The sequence below is a fragment of the Lingula anatina genome, chromosome 8 (genome assembly GCF_051362555.1).
Source record: "Lingula anatina isolate TDL-2025a chromosome 8, LinAna3.0, whole genome shotgun sequence".
In the NCBI taxonomy this organism is placed as follows: Eukaryota; Metazoa; Brachiopoda; class Lingulata; order Lingulida; family Lingulidae; genus Lingula; species Lingula anatina.
The window spans coordinates 9,226,781-9,243,692 of NC_141774.1; the positions used below are offsets into that span (position 1 = coordinate 9,226,781).

A 16,912-nucleotide genomic window follows, 5' to 3' on the forward strand; every position below is an offset into this window, starting at 1 on the left:
GTATTGTACAGTTGAAGTTGTTTAATGGACTGGAAAGATAGAGGTTAAAGGGTTTCCTTCATGCCGTCAGAATGGCCTGAACGGAACATATTCTTCAGAAAACATGCCCAACTAACGAAATCTTTATCCAAATACACAAATTAAAAGCTCATTTTGTAAATTTTTGGCTTTAAAAAACGTCCTATTTGCTCGGCCTGGGAGTTAATGAGCTACGTGGTCACGTGGTCCAATGACGACAATCGAGCCACTGGAGAACAGAGCGTGCTTAGCTGTCAAACTGAGCTGCATTGTCTACCTGTAAGATGCCTTCTCTGGCTTCTGATAAAAGTTTATACTCATTCAAATCTCTTACCCGAGGGGTCAAAATCCTCGTGAAGCTGTGTAAAACCATTTCCCGTCTAGTCATTTCTTTAACAAGCATTTCATTATGGTTATCCCAAGTTGTATAAAACACTGCATTTGAATGAGTTAAGGGAAATGTTGATTATTGCATATGAGGTCCATGTTATTTGTGAAATTCAATTTATTTTATTAAACCGCTGACACTCCGTCTTGCATACTTTTATTAAACTGAGGTAAACAATGCCCGTTACCTTTACAAGTCCTATCTTAATCATCCATCTAACTGGAACTTCCTTTACCTCTTAATTAGAGGGTTAAATGGCATTCAATTTGTCTTGCTTGTATCGAACGCACTCTCTATCTAAGCTTTACTCCAGTTATCTCAGGTAAAAATCTACCTGTGCGTTAGTTACAAAGCGCAGCTCCCGTAGACCTGGGGGTACTAGATAAAATCTGAACACCAGGTTTACCGAGGAGCTAGAGAAAGAAAGGAAGAATTTTTCCTGCACAACTTCATAGGAATTTTAACACGGACTTGATCCAGCTTAGACCTCCAAACTAACAGGGTGACATGGGCAATTTTCACAAACAAATCATAAAACTATATTTCAGTTAACCGCCTTTAAAATAAATATACCGTTCTGGGTAAATTAAAATAGTTATTAAATCGCAAGAATATTTTTGACTTAAATGATGATTTTATTATTAATGGAAATTAAGCTACTATATGAGGTACATTTGCTGTGATTACGCTGTCCTGTTATTACCTGGCTTGGGAATTGCAGCGGTGCATAATTAACAGGTTCTTGTAAACGAGCTTTTGGTCAACTACAATGCATTTAAAATGCATCAGCAATCAGTAAGTTTGCCAACTGATGACAGTTAATCTGAAAGACTACCAGCTCTTGATATGATCTAAACCACCTGAGGTGACCATGATCTAGAGCATCGCAACTATTGTCACCGAAGTTAGTAAGTAAGTCACGGAAGACCGTCACAGACAAAGAAAGATTGTCAACGAGAGCTGCAATTTTGGTGAATCCCACGGCAACACACCGAGGCATAACGAAAATTCCTCAACTCCGTTCAACACAATTTTCCTTAACTTCTCCGTCACCATGCAGCTCAGTTGAGTCTCATAGACCTTTATCGTGATTGTCGTCACAGTACCACGTGACCCAGATCTGTTGCTTCATTTTTGCATATTGAGGTGAGGTTTACTAAAACGCTTTTTTTCTACTAATAGATTGTTTTTATAATTTTTAAATGGCGGGGATCGATTAAAACATACCTCTAGTGTATAGATTGAGTGCTGTATCTTCAAAATTCGAGAAATGGATTTTTACATGAACATTGTCCTTTAAGAATATGAATCTGGGTCACATGACTTTCATGGCAGCTTCATAAGTTTGTTCCTCCCTTTTTGTGTGTGAAAGAAGGTCAAGACAATTGTTGGTTATTCTATGGATTGATAAAATTTTGGAGTAAGTTCAGAGGAGGGGAGGGGAGAATTTTCCTCCAGTTTTTTGTTATTATCTCATCTTGTATTGTTTTAGAATGTGCGTAGGTGTGCCTTTGCAGTCACTGGTAGTGACGTTCTGACATAGTGACGCCATTGTCTCAAGCCTGTTAGAGAAATATTAGGCTGACTTGATAAATAACAGGGAAAAAATGTCAAGAACAAATATGATATCGAGTAGAAATGCCAAGAAATACGATATTGAAAAGAAAAAGTTGAGAACATATAGAATTGAGTAGAAATGTCAAATGTTATGATGTTGAAAAAAAAAATGCCAAGAACAAATAATATTGAAATAAAAAAAATGTCAAGAACATATGATATTGGAAAAAATGTAAAGAACATATGATATTGAAAAAAAAATGTCAAGAACATATGATGTTGAAAAAAATGTCAAGAACATATGATGCAAATTGACCTTTGCTAAATACCATCGCTGACACTTGTCAAAGTAATTGGCTTAGAAGTGTAGAAAATAATGTAAAAAATCCCAGATTCACCTTATTTAGCTGAAGTTAGTTGGTTTGTTATAATGCTATATATATACTAGGGGACTAATTAAAATATCAAGAAGAATATCAAGACGAATTAGGACTGAAATGGTCTCTGGTGTCATATATACCTGTTGGAAGTGACTGGAAGTATTTGGGGGTAGATGGAAATTGTTTTGGAGGGATAAATCTGTAACCACTGCAGATAAAAATCACCAAAAATTGGTGTAGTCATTGACAAAGGTATGAAGACCTATCTGGTACAGCTGTATCGTTACAGGTCCCATTTGGCATTAGAATTTTTCTGTTATTAGCCAATGTAATAGAGAATCACAAGTTTTAACCAAAAGTGAAATTGTCACCCCCTAAATGACCATATTTAACATTGAAACAAATAGTGTCCATGTACATTACATGACAATATTTTAACCAAAAACAAGGTTTATATAATGATGCATTTTTTTTTTATTTTTAGCCTGATTTTGACAAATGGGGTGAATAACCTTTAATAGTTTACAGTACTCACCATGTAGTGAAAATCTGAAATATAATGATGGAGTAGTTAAAAAAAAAAAGAAGACAATTTATTTAGCAGTAAATTGTATGGTGACAGGGGAACAATTTGGAACAAAGGATGGGTGGGGTGGGGGGCAGTACATCAAGAATTGTTCTATACGAGGCATGTGAGAGGCGTCATCTGTAAATAAGGGGTCATTAAGTACAGTTCACGTTGGTGCAGTTATAAAGACATGACAGCAGATGGTAAATTTTATTAACGAGCGTATATCATGATAGTTCATTGGACTAATAAAAAAAGCATGTAGGAAGCATATTGTGAAAGTAGCTGTTAATCATGGCGATAAGGCAAGTTAATCTGCAGCAGTGACTGCTGTGCAGCGGTATGTGCTCCGTGTGCTTACGTAACCTTTATTTCCTAGAATTTATGCCTTGCATTATGAAAAAATAGAATGAAATGATACTTAATATAATGACAGAAATTAGAACTAATGATATGTTGAGGGTGTTTTTTTTATGTGTGTGTGTGTGTGTGTTTGTGTCCATAAATGCACAGTGCTGGTGTATCTGTTTGTGTGTGTGTGTGTGTGTGTGTGTGTGTGTGTGTGTGTGTGTGTGTATGCGCACATGTTTCTGCATGATGTACGTATGCATGAGAGTGGGAGCTCCTCCTGCATCATGGTTCATATTCTACCATTTCAACACTTTGACTCACAAAATGGCCAACTGAAAGCCCAGGGTATAGTAGTACCACAACCAATTCTAAAACACATATTACTTCTTGCCAAGCAAATTTGTTTTTCATCATCTGGAGGACTGTAATCCCCTAGAGATTTGATTGTACAAGACGAGTCTCTGTTATTTTATTCCCACCCAATTAGATCCCTGTATGTGATTATTCAAGGGATTCTCAGATTTCAGGGAATTTTGTTCTGTTCCCAGTATTTCCCTGACGTCCAACACAGGTTGTGAGTCTTATGTGATCCTAATTGCTTCCTTGAATTTCTTGCCAGGGAGGGCTTTCAGAATTGATTTGACCAAAAGAATGTTTTACGACGAGTGTATGTTGGTGGACAAAAGACTAGTGTACGAGTTAAATCTGTACAATGTGGAATTACAGGGAGATTACGGATCTAAAGGTTATTGCAAGAGAGTCTTTTTTTGTAGAGGACAAAGTGTGGATTATTGCAGTCACTTCCAGTGTTTGAAGTGTAAAGAAGTGAGTAAATATAAGTGATCCAGGTGTTTGAGATTGCAGGGCTGTTATTGCAAGCAAGCCAGGCATTTGAGATTGTGAAGCAGAAATTGCAGTCAAGCCTAGTGTTTGGGATTGCAAGGCTGAAGGTGATTGCAATCGAGCCTGGAGTTTAGGATTGCAAAGCTGAAGGTGATTGCAATCAAACCTGGAGTTTGGGATTGCAAAGCTGAAGATAATTGCAATCAAGCTTGGAGTTTAAGATTGCAAAGCTGAAGAAATATTGCAATCAAACCTGGAGTGTGGGATTGAAAAGTTGAAGGTATTTGCAATCAAGCCCAGTTTTAAGGATCAGGGAGTATTCCCAGAGTCTGTACTCCCTGAGACTTTAGATTAGAGCTAAACATGATTTCTGTTAAATGCAGCACTGAAATCTACTTTCATATTCATCATTTTCCATAATCCTACCAATTAAGTGTGTATGGCAAAGCATAGGTTAATATATGAAATCTGATCATTTCCGTTGCTGGTAACTATGAAGGGTGATTCCCAGTGGTCAGCACTAGATCATATACGGCAGCGGGACGGAAGTGACTAATCCAACATGGCGGCCCCCAGCGCCGCCGCAATCGGCAATCCTCGGCTCATTCCGCAAGCTCCATACTAACCATACTTATTGTCGAGTGCGGAGACATCCGAGTAGTTCCGAGTGGCGCCGCCGAGACATTTATAGGATGTAGTTTTACAGCAAAATATCTAGGAAAATATACATGTATGCTATATCCCTAGGGATTCTTTATTGATACACCTTCACAAATAAGGTACAATCAAAGACAGTACATCTAACTATAGCAGAGTACAAATAAGTAAATGAATAAATATACATGATTTTGATGCGATATAGATGAATACGTGTTTAAAAATGGGCCAAAGTACAATCATAGAGGTGAAACAGACAACTCCAGCTACAGATACGTAAATTTGCAGGACGTGGAAACGCATTTAGACCCAATTAGATAAAATTAATGTATAATAATACTAATAAATGAGTTTATAAAGTGATATATATAAAATGTGTAATGATAATCTACAGGCGATAAGAGAGGGTTTGTTCCCTTTGTTGGAAGCATCTATTTACAAAACGCATAACCATTCTAAGAATATTTAAGTCTTGAGCACCCATAAGAAAATTATACAGTTCATTAAAGCTGAAGTCGCCTAGGGGTAGGAACTCTGACAGCTGCCCTCTGAAGGGATCACGTATTGAATCATATGCTTTGCACTCTAGCAGGAGGTGGAACTCATCTACTTTATTCAAATCGCAAAGTTTACAAAATCCCAGGTATAATACGATTAAAAAATAAAAAGATAAATTTAAAAGTAAATAAAAATTATGTGCTATATTCCTAGTTATTATACGATTAAAAAAAAAAACAATTGAACTGTGTTTTGATCGGCACTACAACCAAGGAGTTATAACTCCTTGCTACAACATTCGACTATCAGCCTTAGCATCTAGTCGCTAGGGACCGCCATGTTGGATTACTCACTTCCGTCCCGCTGCCGTATATGATCTAGTGCTGACCGATTCCCAGTGCCTAGTATACTGGAAATTGACGTTTCCATCCTCCAGAGATGTGAGAGCACAGAGCGAATGGGTTTGCAGCAAAGCGCCGATTGCTAATTGCTAATTTAGGCACCTGTTGAACTTGTTTCTAGAAGAAAACCTAATCTGGTTGTAAACTAATACCAAGCTATCAGTAAACTATCTGCTTAACCTGTGACATTAACCATAGTGCTGTATATGTAATTCCCAGTCTGACGTGTATTTGATGTGACATGTTTAGCTCATGTTGCCATGGTGATGATATAAGCATTGGGGGATTCACACAACGGACTTGATGAGACTGAAATGTTAATCCAGGGTTTCAGCAGGTTTTTTGGTATCGGTTCATTATAGGTACTGTGTGGACTGTGATTATGAAAAGGCAAACTAAAAATTTGTAAGATTATAGATTTTCTGGCAAATGAGCTGAAATGGAAAAAGCATTGGGCTTAAAAAACAGGATCTGAAAATGATGTTTTATAGTCCATTTTGTGTTGATTTTTTTTCGTGACATAACACAAGTTGTTGTGCTGTAATGCAGTTCATAGCTGCCTCTGTAAATGTCAACCATCTTGAAATATTTTTGATGAAATTGAAGGTGAACTTGCTGAAATTTTCCATTTGAATGCATGTTGTATGATATTGGTTCTGATGGTGGAGGTAATACAGAGAGAGAGAGAGAGAGAGAGAGAGAGAGAGAGAGAGAGAGAGAGAGAGAGAGAGAGAGAGAGAATTTAAGATGAAGAAGTAGAGCCCTCCAAATTAACCTATAAATACCTAATAAAGCTATAAAAAAATTTGATGCTCTTTAGAAATAAACAGCAATAAGGAAAAGATTCACAATTGATGCAATCAGTTTGAATGCTGTGACTTTTAAGCTTCTCTGCAGCATACCATATTGTAATTAGCCAATTTATTGTTAACCCCATAGGATCCAGTTAATGCTGACCCATAAAGCTCTGCTGTGCCCAATTAATTCTGTGAGCTAGCCTTGAAAAGCCGGGTCACCTCAGTAAATTGGTCATAATTTATTTGTTTGCCTTTATTACCCATACAAAGTATACATTTTAAAAAAGCCAATATTTCAGGCTAAATGGAAATAGAATTACATTTAAATTTAACATGCAGTATCAAAAGTTATAGCCGGTTAAAAACTACATTTTCATTTGGTAATGGGTAAAATAAAACAAAGTTGATTTATCTGATGCACATCAATTTTTTATTTCTACATACATTTGCCTGAAAATTCACAGGGATGATGTCAATTATAGTAACTTTCAATCCAGGAAATTTCAGCAATTTATCTCTATCAATTTTCAAGTTATGATCGTTTTGCTATCAGGTATACCAGCTTTTCAGCTCACCTGAACATCGTGGCCAGAGCTGAATAGAAGTCAAATTTTTACACCATCTATGACAAAAACATCTTTAAAACTTATATCATGAATAAAGGAATATCATCCCCACTGTATATATCACTGTCACTCGAAAACACCTTATCAGTGTCGTAGTTTTCAATCATTTCAATAACAGTATTCATTCGCAGGCCCCTTCCGTAGTGAGAAGTCGCCATTTTGATTTTACTTTCACCAGCTAGGTCTAGAAAATCGCCGATTTCTCGCTCATATATATTTCTATCGTCCTTTATATCATAAATAAATGAATATCAACGCCACTGTCTATGTTACTGTCACACGAAAACTTCTCTTCAAAGTCCGGATTTTCAATCATTTCAATAACAGTATCCCTTCGCAGGTCCCTACCGTAGCGAGGAGCCGCCATCTTGATTTTACTTTCTCCAACTAAGTCTTGAAAATCGCCGTTTTCTCGCTCATATATATTTCTATCGCCTTTAAAAATGGTGGCAATGAGAGACAAGAAACATACCCGGATGTTAAACTATATATCATTTCATGACTCACGATTCAAAAGAGTACAGAAGACGATCTTTCCAAGATACGCACATATGCGGTTCTGGGCGTTTGGGGTAAGCGATAATTGAACCGCACATATGCGGTGACGGGCTCTATGGGGTTAAATCAAGTTTTTATATGCAGATTTAAAGCAGAGCGAAAGGCAGGACCTTTTCCTGCCTAAGTTCCCTCCTTTATCAACTCCTCCCCCCCCCTCATTTCGACAAGCAAAATCATGTATCCACAAAATGATCTATGACCCCATTCCCACAGATTAGATCGATCCAACTAGATTGACATAACTCCCTGGGAGTTCGCTCTAAATAGCTGTCAGCCGAGCGGGCACAAAAGTTAATTACCCCCTTACAGCTTGTAGTAGGCGGATTATCTGATTATCTAGTGAGACTCCCCACGAGGATAGATCTATCTAAAATCTATGGGAATGCACCCTGAATCTCCAATTGCGCTTCCATTGGTGAGGGATAATATCTGGCATTGAAACGAATGCGCTTTAGTGTTCATAGTCACTTCTATAGTCGCTTTGATTTACAATTGCTCCTTTGCTGAGAACAAAAAAAAAAAAAAGTTGCTGTTGTGATTGAAATGACCTTCAGAAGAGGGATCATAGATGCTGTAGACCAATGTTGGTATTCTATTAACGTTGTGAATGTGTTGTATAGGAGGCATGTTGAGGCCTGTAAGGAAAATATATGTTTCTGCTCTTCAGCCAATGTTTTTGTGCAGGTTAGGGAAGTGAATAGTTAAATGGTTAATTTCTTTTTTGATGTAGAATTTTTACAGAGAATATTTTTCAGTGAAGATTTGTTTAATTAAGAAAAATACAAAAAGGGGGTGATTATTATTATTTTTAATTAATTAATTTTTTGGGGGTGAGAATGGAGAAATGGATATTGGGCAAGAAGAAACAAACCTATTCTTTGCAATGTTCTGAAGGTTTTCTGTTTTCTCATAGCAGCTGGGAAGCTGTGTGAAGTTATCATGTTGAACATTCCGAAGAATTTTCTCAGAGTGCTCTGTCATTCCTTTTCATGCATTTCCCAGAAATAACTAATAGTGAAAGCAATGATCTACAATATGGTGGCTTGTTCAAGTTTTTTCCATGTTCTGGAAAGCTTTGCCAGTGGTAAAAAATGACCACTTAACAGACCACTTAACAAATGCCCACTGTTACCAATTTGTCATCGGTTTCAGTAGATCGGTGTCTTCCGTCTGATAATCTGTCTGTTTGCCCATCCATTCAATCATTCACTCCTCTCCCTCATTCACTCACTCACTAATTTTATCAAGGATGATATTTTCCTCACTATTGGTGGATTTTGCGATTTTTTGGGAAGTGTTTGTGCTTACAACATTAATGAGATATTTTCTGACTAAAGGCAAATTTCTGGCTTTTTGGGAACCAAAAAGCCCCATCCCTGTTTATTAATTGGTTGATGCTTTCATTCATTTTCATTAGTAATCAATCAATCAATCAATCAATTAGTCAATTGATCATTTAATTAACTTATATATATCTTCCCTTGATAACTCAATTAATGTTTTAAATTAAATTAAATTATTTATTTATTTATTAATTTATTAATTAATTAATTAATTTATTTATTTATTTATTTTCCCATTCCAGATCCACATCCCTAGATGATCCCCCAGCTGTCCCTGCCGCACAACACAGCAGTAGCTATATCAGCGAGCTGGCGCAGCTCATCTCAGCTTCCATATCGGACATGAGTACTGTCACATTTAAGCCAGAGAAGCGTGCAATACTTCAAGAAACGGTCAAGGAGATTAACAGGATCAAAAGAGGTAAGTTGATTGGAGTACGATGTGCTGTGGACTCCCATGTGTTGTAAGTATGATGTTGGTTATGTTGGCAAGATGGCGGAATTTTGAGAAGAATTGTGTGAGGATGGACAGGATTTTAAAAACAGGCTTAAGTGGATTGCAACAATCTGTGCTTTTGCCATAGTCCAGTGCTACTTCAATTTCACGAAAAATAAAACGAAAATATGAACAAAAGTTTTCCTTGAATGGCAAACATGGGAAAATGGCCTATTCAGCTGGTCATTACCGCTTGAGATGGACCCGCAATATTTTTAGATATTGCAGGTGCTTTTGGCTGGCAAGGTTTATGTGAAAATGCAAGGCAATTAGTAACTTGTGGTAAGAACCGATCTATGTTACAAGTTTTAAACTGTTTGACTGTGGGTTTAATCCTACGACATGTATAACCACCAGAGAACAAGCTGTGGTTTCAGGGTTAGAAGGTCAGGCTGTGGGAACCCCCGCATCAACACATTAAAAGATTCTCAAGGTCGGATTGTTTTCCTGTATGGAGCCACCTAACTTGAGTTGATTTTACAGAGTTAAAGTGGAAACAGCTTATTGTTATGAGATGACATTGGAGAAAAAAAAACAGGAACGGATTAAAGACAGTATTACCTTGTTGTTTGATAGAATTTTGGAATTGGGTCTGATAATTAATGATAATAATAATAATGGTATTAATAATAATAATAATAATAATAATAATAATAATTTTAAAAAATAAATTTAGCTCTAAAATAATAGGACAGATAAAAGGCACTGTGTCTGAAGCTTGCTCCCAGTGGAAAAAAAAATTAAGAGAAGCACAGATGACTGGCTACTGCACCTCTAAGGGTGCTTTCCCAGAGATTTAGATCGATCTAAGGATTAAGTTTTAGATCGACCTAACTCCCTGGGGGTTCAGGCTAAATTGCAGTCAGCCGAGCAGACACCATAGTTAATTACCACCTTACAGCTTTTAGTAGGCGAGACAGACGCTTAAGCTGGCCAAGCTGACAGTAATCTAGTGAGACTCCCCACAGGGATAGATCGATTACGGACATCTCGCTGTGTACAGATTTCTCTTTCAGAACTTATCATGGAGCAGTTGGGCCCCTGGGCCCATGGTATGTCGGTACGCATTTCACAATCTGTTACGCTCCGCTCTTTTACTCCTTTTCATAAAATTGTTAGGGTGACTCCCGTTAACGCCCAACATAAATACATAATTATTAAACATAGCAAATAATTTTACTTTTCAAATATATTGAATTCATAAAAAAATTTATGGAAGTGGGGTGTATAACCCCTTTGTCAGAATAAGGGAATCATATTTTGGGGTTCTGTTTTGTTTCTTGCGTACTTAATACTAATGTTTATGATGAAAACTGTATAGTAAAATAGATCAAAAAAGGAGGCCTATGAGAAAGGGAGTGGGAAGGGTTTATGTAGTATGGATGATCTGCCGTCTGTCTAGGTCACTCTTCATTGTATGTTAATATCAACAATCCAAAGTAACTTGACTTTCCCTTAAAAGGTTTCAAATTGCTTGTTAGAAATCTCAATTTATGATATTTATTTGATGCCAAAAATCTCTATTTAAAATTTTTGCTTCTTTTTAAAGTACATTGTTTACATTTTTTTCAGAATTGACAAATTTGCCCAAAAGGTTTAAAATTGCATGTCAGAAATCTCTTTTCATGTTATTTGTTTGATGTCAAAAATCTGTTTTTACAATTTTTGCCATTTTTTAGAGTTCATTCTGAACTAATTTTCTTTTTCAGAATCGACAAATCGCCCAAACGAGGCTGTACAACAGAGCGACGTGTCATCAAGCAAGCCGACGATTCTGGCCAATGAGGTACTAGGACCACTGCTGCTGGAGGTAGGTATTTAACTGTCCACCCCCCCCCCCCCACCCCCACCCCACCTCCAGTGGGAGCTCACAGTATGGTAATGACTTGATCTTCTCAATGGCGAAAAATGATGAATTTTACAGATACTGTATTTTTTTAAGTCCTAAATTCTTAAAATTAGAACATTCTTTTTGAGTGATAGCAACAAAATTGATAAACAGGCTACCTTATAGTTCTATTGTATACAGAAAAAGCACCACAGATGCTACACAGAAATGTATCTTTAATGTTTTTAAAATTATGTATCTGAAAAAAAGTCAAATTTTTTTCTCATTGAAAAGATCAAGTCATTACCATAGTCCTTCCTCTGCACAGCTCGATTACATCATTTGCCATGAGTTGATCTGGTCTGCTTGGACTGTGAATCTTTTAAATCAATTTTACATGTGTTGACATGTTTTAGACTTTCTCCGGTTCAGATTGAGGGCTGTGTGTGAATGCGCCGTGGATGTAGCAATATTATCACCATAAAGTGATCATGTTACACAGGAGGCACACAATAACAGGAAAACCTTCATTTCCTCGCCATGGCAACATAAAATAGATAGAAAAAGTAGTTTTCGAGCTGTAAGAAGCTCGAGTATGATTTCTGCTCATTTGCGTGGGTAGTTGAAGTGTTCTTATGATTACAGAGACACAAATCACTGTTTTGAAGGATGTTCTTCCATTTTCCACGTATACTTACTACGTTTGCTGTCATTAGCATTCTCGTTTGTAAACACATATAGTCGTGAAAGAAGGAGTATGCTTTTGTTGAGAAAATCATTGTTCTTATCTGTTTCTCAAGGAGTTTTGTCATATATACCTCGGATGTTTTCGGCTGTGTGGGCAGAAGCTTGATGGCATCTTAGACTAAAAGATGGAGAATGAATCATATGATGGTCTGTCCGAGCTTTACATAAACTGGACTTTATTCTCTATGAGTTTTAGCCTTATTTTATAATAGGTGTTCACAAATGACAAATAAATGACCATAATAATGGCATTTTATCAATGTGAATGTTGCCAGGTGAAAAGTAGTTGCTTTGATTACATCATGCAGAGAAATACACAAAGTCTGTTGGCTTGAGCAACGCCGAGTTTTCCATTCTCTGGTTTGTCAGTTAAACTCTACGTCCACCTCTCTCTCTCTCTCTCTCTCTCTCTCTCTCTCTCTCTGCCCCCCCCCCCCCAAAGAGGGATGTTAATCAAAGCATGAGCTGTTCACACCCAAACAAAGTTTATTTTTCTTTTCTACTTTTCCTTTTTTTATCATAAGGAAACTGACTTTCCTTTTACTTTATGCTTTGCCCTTGTGTTATGGAATTTATATCAGTGAATTGGAATTCAAGTAGCTGTAAAGTACCCAGTGAAACTCCTCGATGTGAACATGCTCATCGTCTTTTAATCTGTCGCTGGCATGATCAAATTGTCTGGCGTTTCTCAGACTGTGCTGTCATTTGAATTGTTGTCGTAACCAAAGAAGCCTGGTAAATTGTGGACTTACTCGCACATGTCATAAGAGAAACACAACAAGAATAATAAACTGTGTAGTTTCTGACGTCAGGCGCGTTCAGACCTGGTCAAATAGAAACTGTTGATTTTTTTTTCTGATCTTACCAGTGCGGTTTGCCCTTTTATTTTCAGTAGAAGAAATAAATACTAAGTTTGTTTGTGTGGGGTCCCTTTTACAGTCCATGTGTGGTATGTCTGCTGGTGAAAGCTGGACCGTCTTCGGCTTGAATTTGGTCTCTTTTGAATGCACCTGCAATCCAGCAATGAAGAAACACTGAATAAGATGCGCCACTGACTGCACATTCTAGAAAATAAGGGTTGCTGGGTTACATAGGCTTCTCTTGATGGATTTTTACTGCAGAGAAAATCTATACTGGCTGTTCAGACGCATGCATGCATGTATGTTTTATTTTGTTTCGGATGTTACGCAATTACTTTATGAATTTGAAGATAGACAATTTGAAAAAACTGCAAGGAACTACTGGGTCTTTGTTGGTGGTGAGTACCATTTTAGTTGACATTTGACCGGCTGATTACATATAATACGCTAGAACAAGGTGCCATTTTAAATGCTATTACTTTTTGTGTATATGTCTATAATTAACACACTGTCACACCTAACACATGACATGGTTTTTTTCCCCCAGTTTTTTTTTTTCTGGGCAGTTTTTTTGCCTTTGTTAAGCCAAAGCTTTTCCCCTCTGGATGTAAAGCTGCGGAGGCATTTCCTCCAAATTTTTTCCTTACATACCAAAATCATACCTGATGTGCATACAAATAATGCTGATACATTTTAAACTGTGGCATCACTGGTTGTTGTGAAGCACCCATCAGTGTTTAACCCTCCAGAAAATACATACCTAGAAAATGTTGCGTGACTGTGGCAATATTCTCTTTATTCAGTTTAAGAGGTGTTTTATGGTGAAATGCGAGAACTTTCGTGCTGTATGTATGTGGAATAATATTCTACCACCCTGTAGATATTTATGCCTTGAGCTCCTTTTTGTGACACTCTAGGTCCTAGTTCCATAAAGAAACTTAAGTCAGGTTTTCTGGTAAAGAGCTTAGTTACCAGGGTTACATGGTCACATGGGCACATCTTATCCTATCAGGAACAGTGTAACAACACTCTCATGGAAATCCTAGTCAACTAAGCCAAGGAACTGACTTAAGTATTTTTGTGAAACAGAAATCAGGCCCTGGTTTCATAAAGAAATTTAAGTCAGGTTCCCTGGTAAAGAACTTAGTTACCAAGGTTACTTCGTCACATGGGCACAACTTACCCTATCAGGAGCAGTGTAACAGCACTCTAATGGGAATCCTAGTCAATTAAGCCAGGGAACTGGGACCAGGTGTTCTTTGATATGTCGCTCTGGGCGACACAGTATTATCTCACATATACAACGTGCATGTACATATAACATGATATCACTTGTAACCTAGCCATATATAAATTGTATTTTAATTTGATGCTGTTGTAAACTGTTTTACTATTTTCACCTTAATATTTCCTTGGTTTTATTCAACATTCTGCTGCAGCAGAAATTTTCCAGTCATTTGAATTTTTCAGTAGAAAATTCCATGTGAAAATTGTCCCTGATATTGATTTTGTGATTTTGTGACATTTTTGTGACATTTTGATGAGATAGTTATTAGATTTCAATAATTGCTCACAAATATGAAGTACCTGTACAATATTTCGATTTGGTTTATTAAAATTTAATCATTTCTGCTATTTTATATAGTATAAAATGACAAAAACCATACAAAAAATTACTTCTGGTTTTTGCTTGCTATTTTACAGGATCAGTTATAATAATTAGTTCAAGAGTGCATTCCCAGAGATTTAGATGGATCCATTTGGATCGACCTAACTCCCTGGGGGTTCACGCTAAATTGCAGTCGGCCGAGTGCGCACGACAGTTAATTACCCCCATACAGCTTTTAGTAGGCGGGATAGATGCTTAAGCCAGCTTAGCTGACAGTAATCTAGTGAGACTTCCCACAGGGATAGATCAATCTAAAATCTGTGGGAATGGGGTCCAAGTTGTCCCTATTGGACAATTTTTCTTTGTGATGTGACCAAGCTTTTCAGAACTTTTTGATTTTTCCTGTGTACTATCGTAAACAAGAAGAGTGTTTTTTTTTTCGAGATACATTCAATCATTTTTGTTCAGACTTGGTATCAGGCTGGGCCGCTGTTTCTGAGAATCTAAAAATGAACATAAATTAAGTATCAATTTCAGAAAAAAAAAATTATCACATTTATTTATTGGGTCAACAAGGGTCTGGTTAATTGTTTAAGTTATAGTGCGTGGGTGTGTTGGAGCAAGGGGGGGGGGGCTGTATTTGTTTTGTTGTGTCTGTCTGGTTCAGATAAGGGAACTCAAAGTTCATGGCTATTGTAAGTGTGTAGTTAGTCACTGTTGTTTTGAAATACGGTTAGCTGTGAGTATATAAAGCTGCATGTGTGTGTGTGTGTGTGTGTGTGTGTGTGTGTGTATGTGTGTGTGTGTGTGTGTTGGTGTCTGCATGGTTGAATGTGATAGGTGTTTGTGTTTGAAGAGAGAGAGAGAGAGAGAGAGAGAGAGAGAGAGAGAGAGAGAGATTTGTCAATAGACAGATGAGAGAGAGAGAGAGAGAGGCAAAAAGATTTTTGTCAATAGACAGATGAGAGAGAGAGAGAGAGGCAGAAACATATTTTTGATCCTAGAAAGACGAGAAAGAGGGGGGGGGGGGGGAAACAACAAACTGAATAATTTTGGATGTGCATGTTTACATTACAGAAAAGGAAAACACTCATATTGATGCTGGCACCAGTGCAATATTTGCCTTACATATGGTTTTGTTTTTGTGTCTCTGGAAGTTTTTGTCTGGACTGGTGACATTTATGGGAGTTTATGAATGCAGAATTTTATCCCCATGTCTGTATGAATGACCGTCTTCCCTAGTCGTCTGTATATCACCCTGTCTACTGATCTGAAATAATTATGGATTTGACACTTACAAACATTTTATAATGGCCAAATTATCTAAAATTAGTAGAATTAGGAGGAATAAATGACTAGGCATAAAGCCGTGTTTGAGATTGAAGGACTTTGAGGGTTTTCTTTTCCCTTCCTGTGACTTTGTAGGGTTTCTAGCAACCAGGCTTCCTGATATTACCAGTTTCAGTATGTTGTTACTCAGTTACATGATTTCTCTTGTAAAATTATGAATGAAAATATACCTCTGATTTGATTATTTTAATTATTTAATAACTATTATTTGTTTGTTTGTGGAATAAGTAGAGTTAAAAAGTCTCCAATTGTATACATAATTTATGTCATAGACAAATACAAATGCGTGAGCTTTTCATGTTTGTGCACACAAACACAAATAGCTCTCTCTCTCTCTCACACACAAAGTCTCTCTCTTTCTCTCTTTCTCTCTCACACACACACGCACGCACGCACGCACGCACGCACGCACGCACGCACGCGCACACACACACACACACACACACACACACACACACTATGATGGCTATATTCCCATAGGCTGACATAGTACCTTTGTTCACTCTTCCAGGCACTGGACGGTTTCCTGTTTGTTGTTAACAGTCAGGGGAAGGTGGAGTTTGTATCTGAGAACATCGCACAGTACCTCAAGTACAATCCTGTAAGTGGGCAAAAAATATTCTTAGGAATTCTTTTTTTTTTTAAGTTGATTAAATATTTGATTTAAAATGGTACTTGAAGTATTTGTTTATTTCAAAATTATCTCTAAATGACATTCATAATAGTTTAAACAACAAATTTTATTTAAGCTCAATGTTCACACTGTAGTTTATTATAGCATTGCCTCTGGCATGGTACTCTTTTAAACTCCATGACTTTTGTAACACCCCTGTGGGCCTCAATAAAAAAATTGCATCTTGTTTTCATATCAACTTACATTGTGTTTCATGTTTTGTTCATTTCAGTGTGATGTTGTAGCCAAAAGTATATATAATATCATCCACGTAGGAGATCACGCTCAGTTCAGCAGCAGTTTGCTGCCCATGTCAGTAGGTAAGGAATCATACAGATGCTTACACGCACACATACATGTACAG

General features: G+C 37.1%; 1 protein-coding gene across 4 annotated transcripts in view; it reads left to right on the forward strand.

The window, feature by feature from the left end:
* The window catches only part of LOC106163668 (uncharacterized), a 76,020-nt gene that overhangs the window by 29,954 nt on the left and 29,154 nt on the right, over positions 1–16,912 (forward strand). For all 4 annotated transcript variants that reach the window (XM_086994342.1, XM_086994340.1, XM_086994343.1 and 1 more), the window contains exons 3-6: positions 9,228–9,406; positions 11,191–11,291; positions 16,387–16,476; positions 16,781–16,868. In XM_086994342.1, coding sequence (XP_086850468.1) covers positions 9,228–9,406; positions 11,191–11,291; positions 16,387–16,476; positions 16,781–16,868 — 458 coding nt within the window. The remainder of the gene's footprint in view (positions 1–9,227; positions 9,407–11,190; positions 11,292–16,386; positions 16,477–16,780; positions 16,869–16,912) is intronic.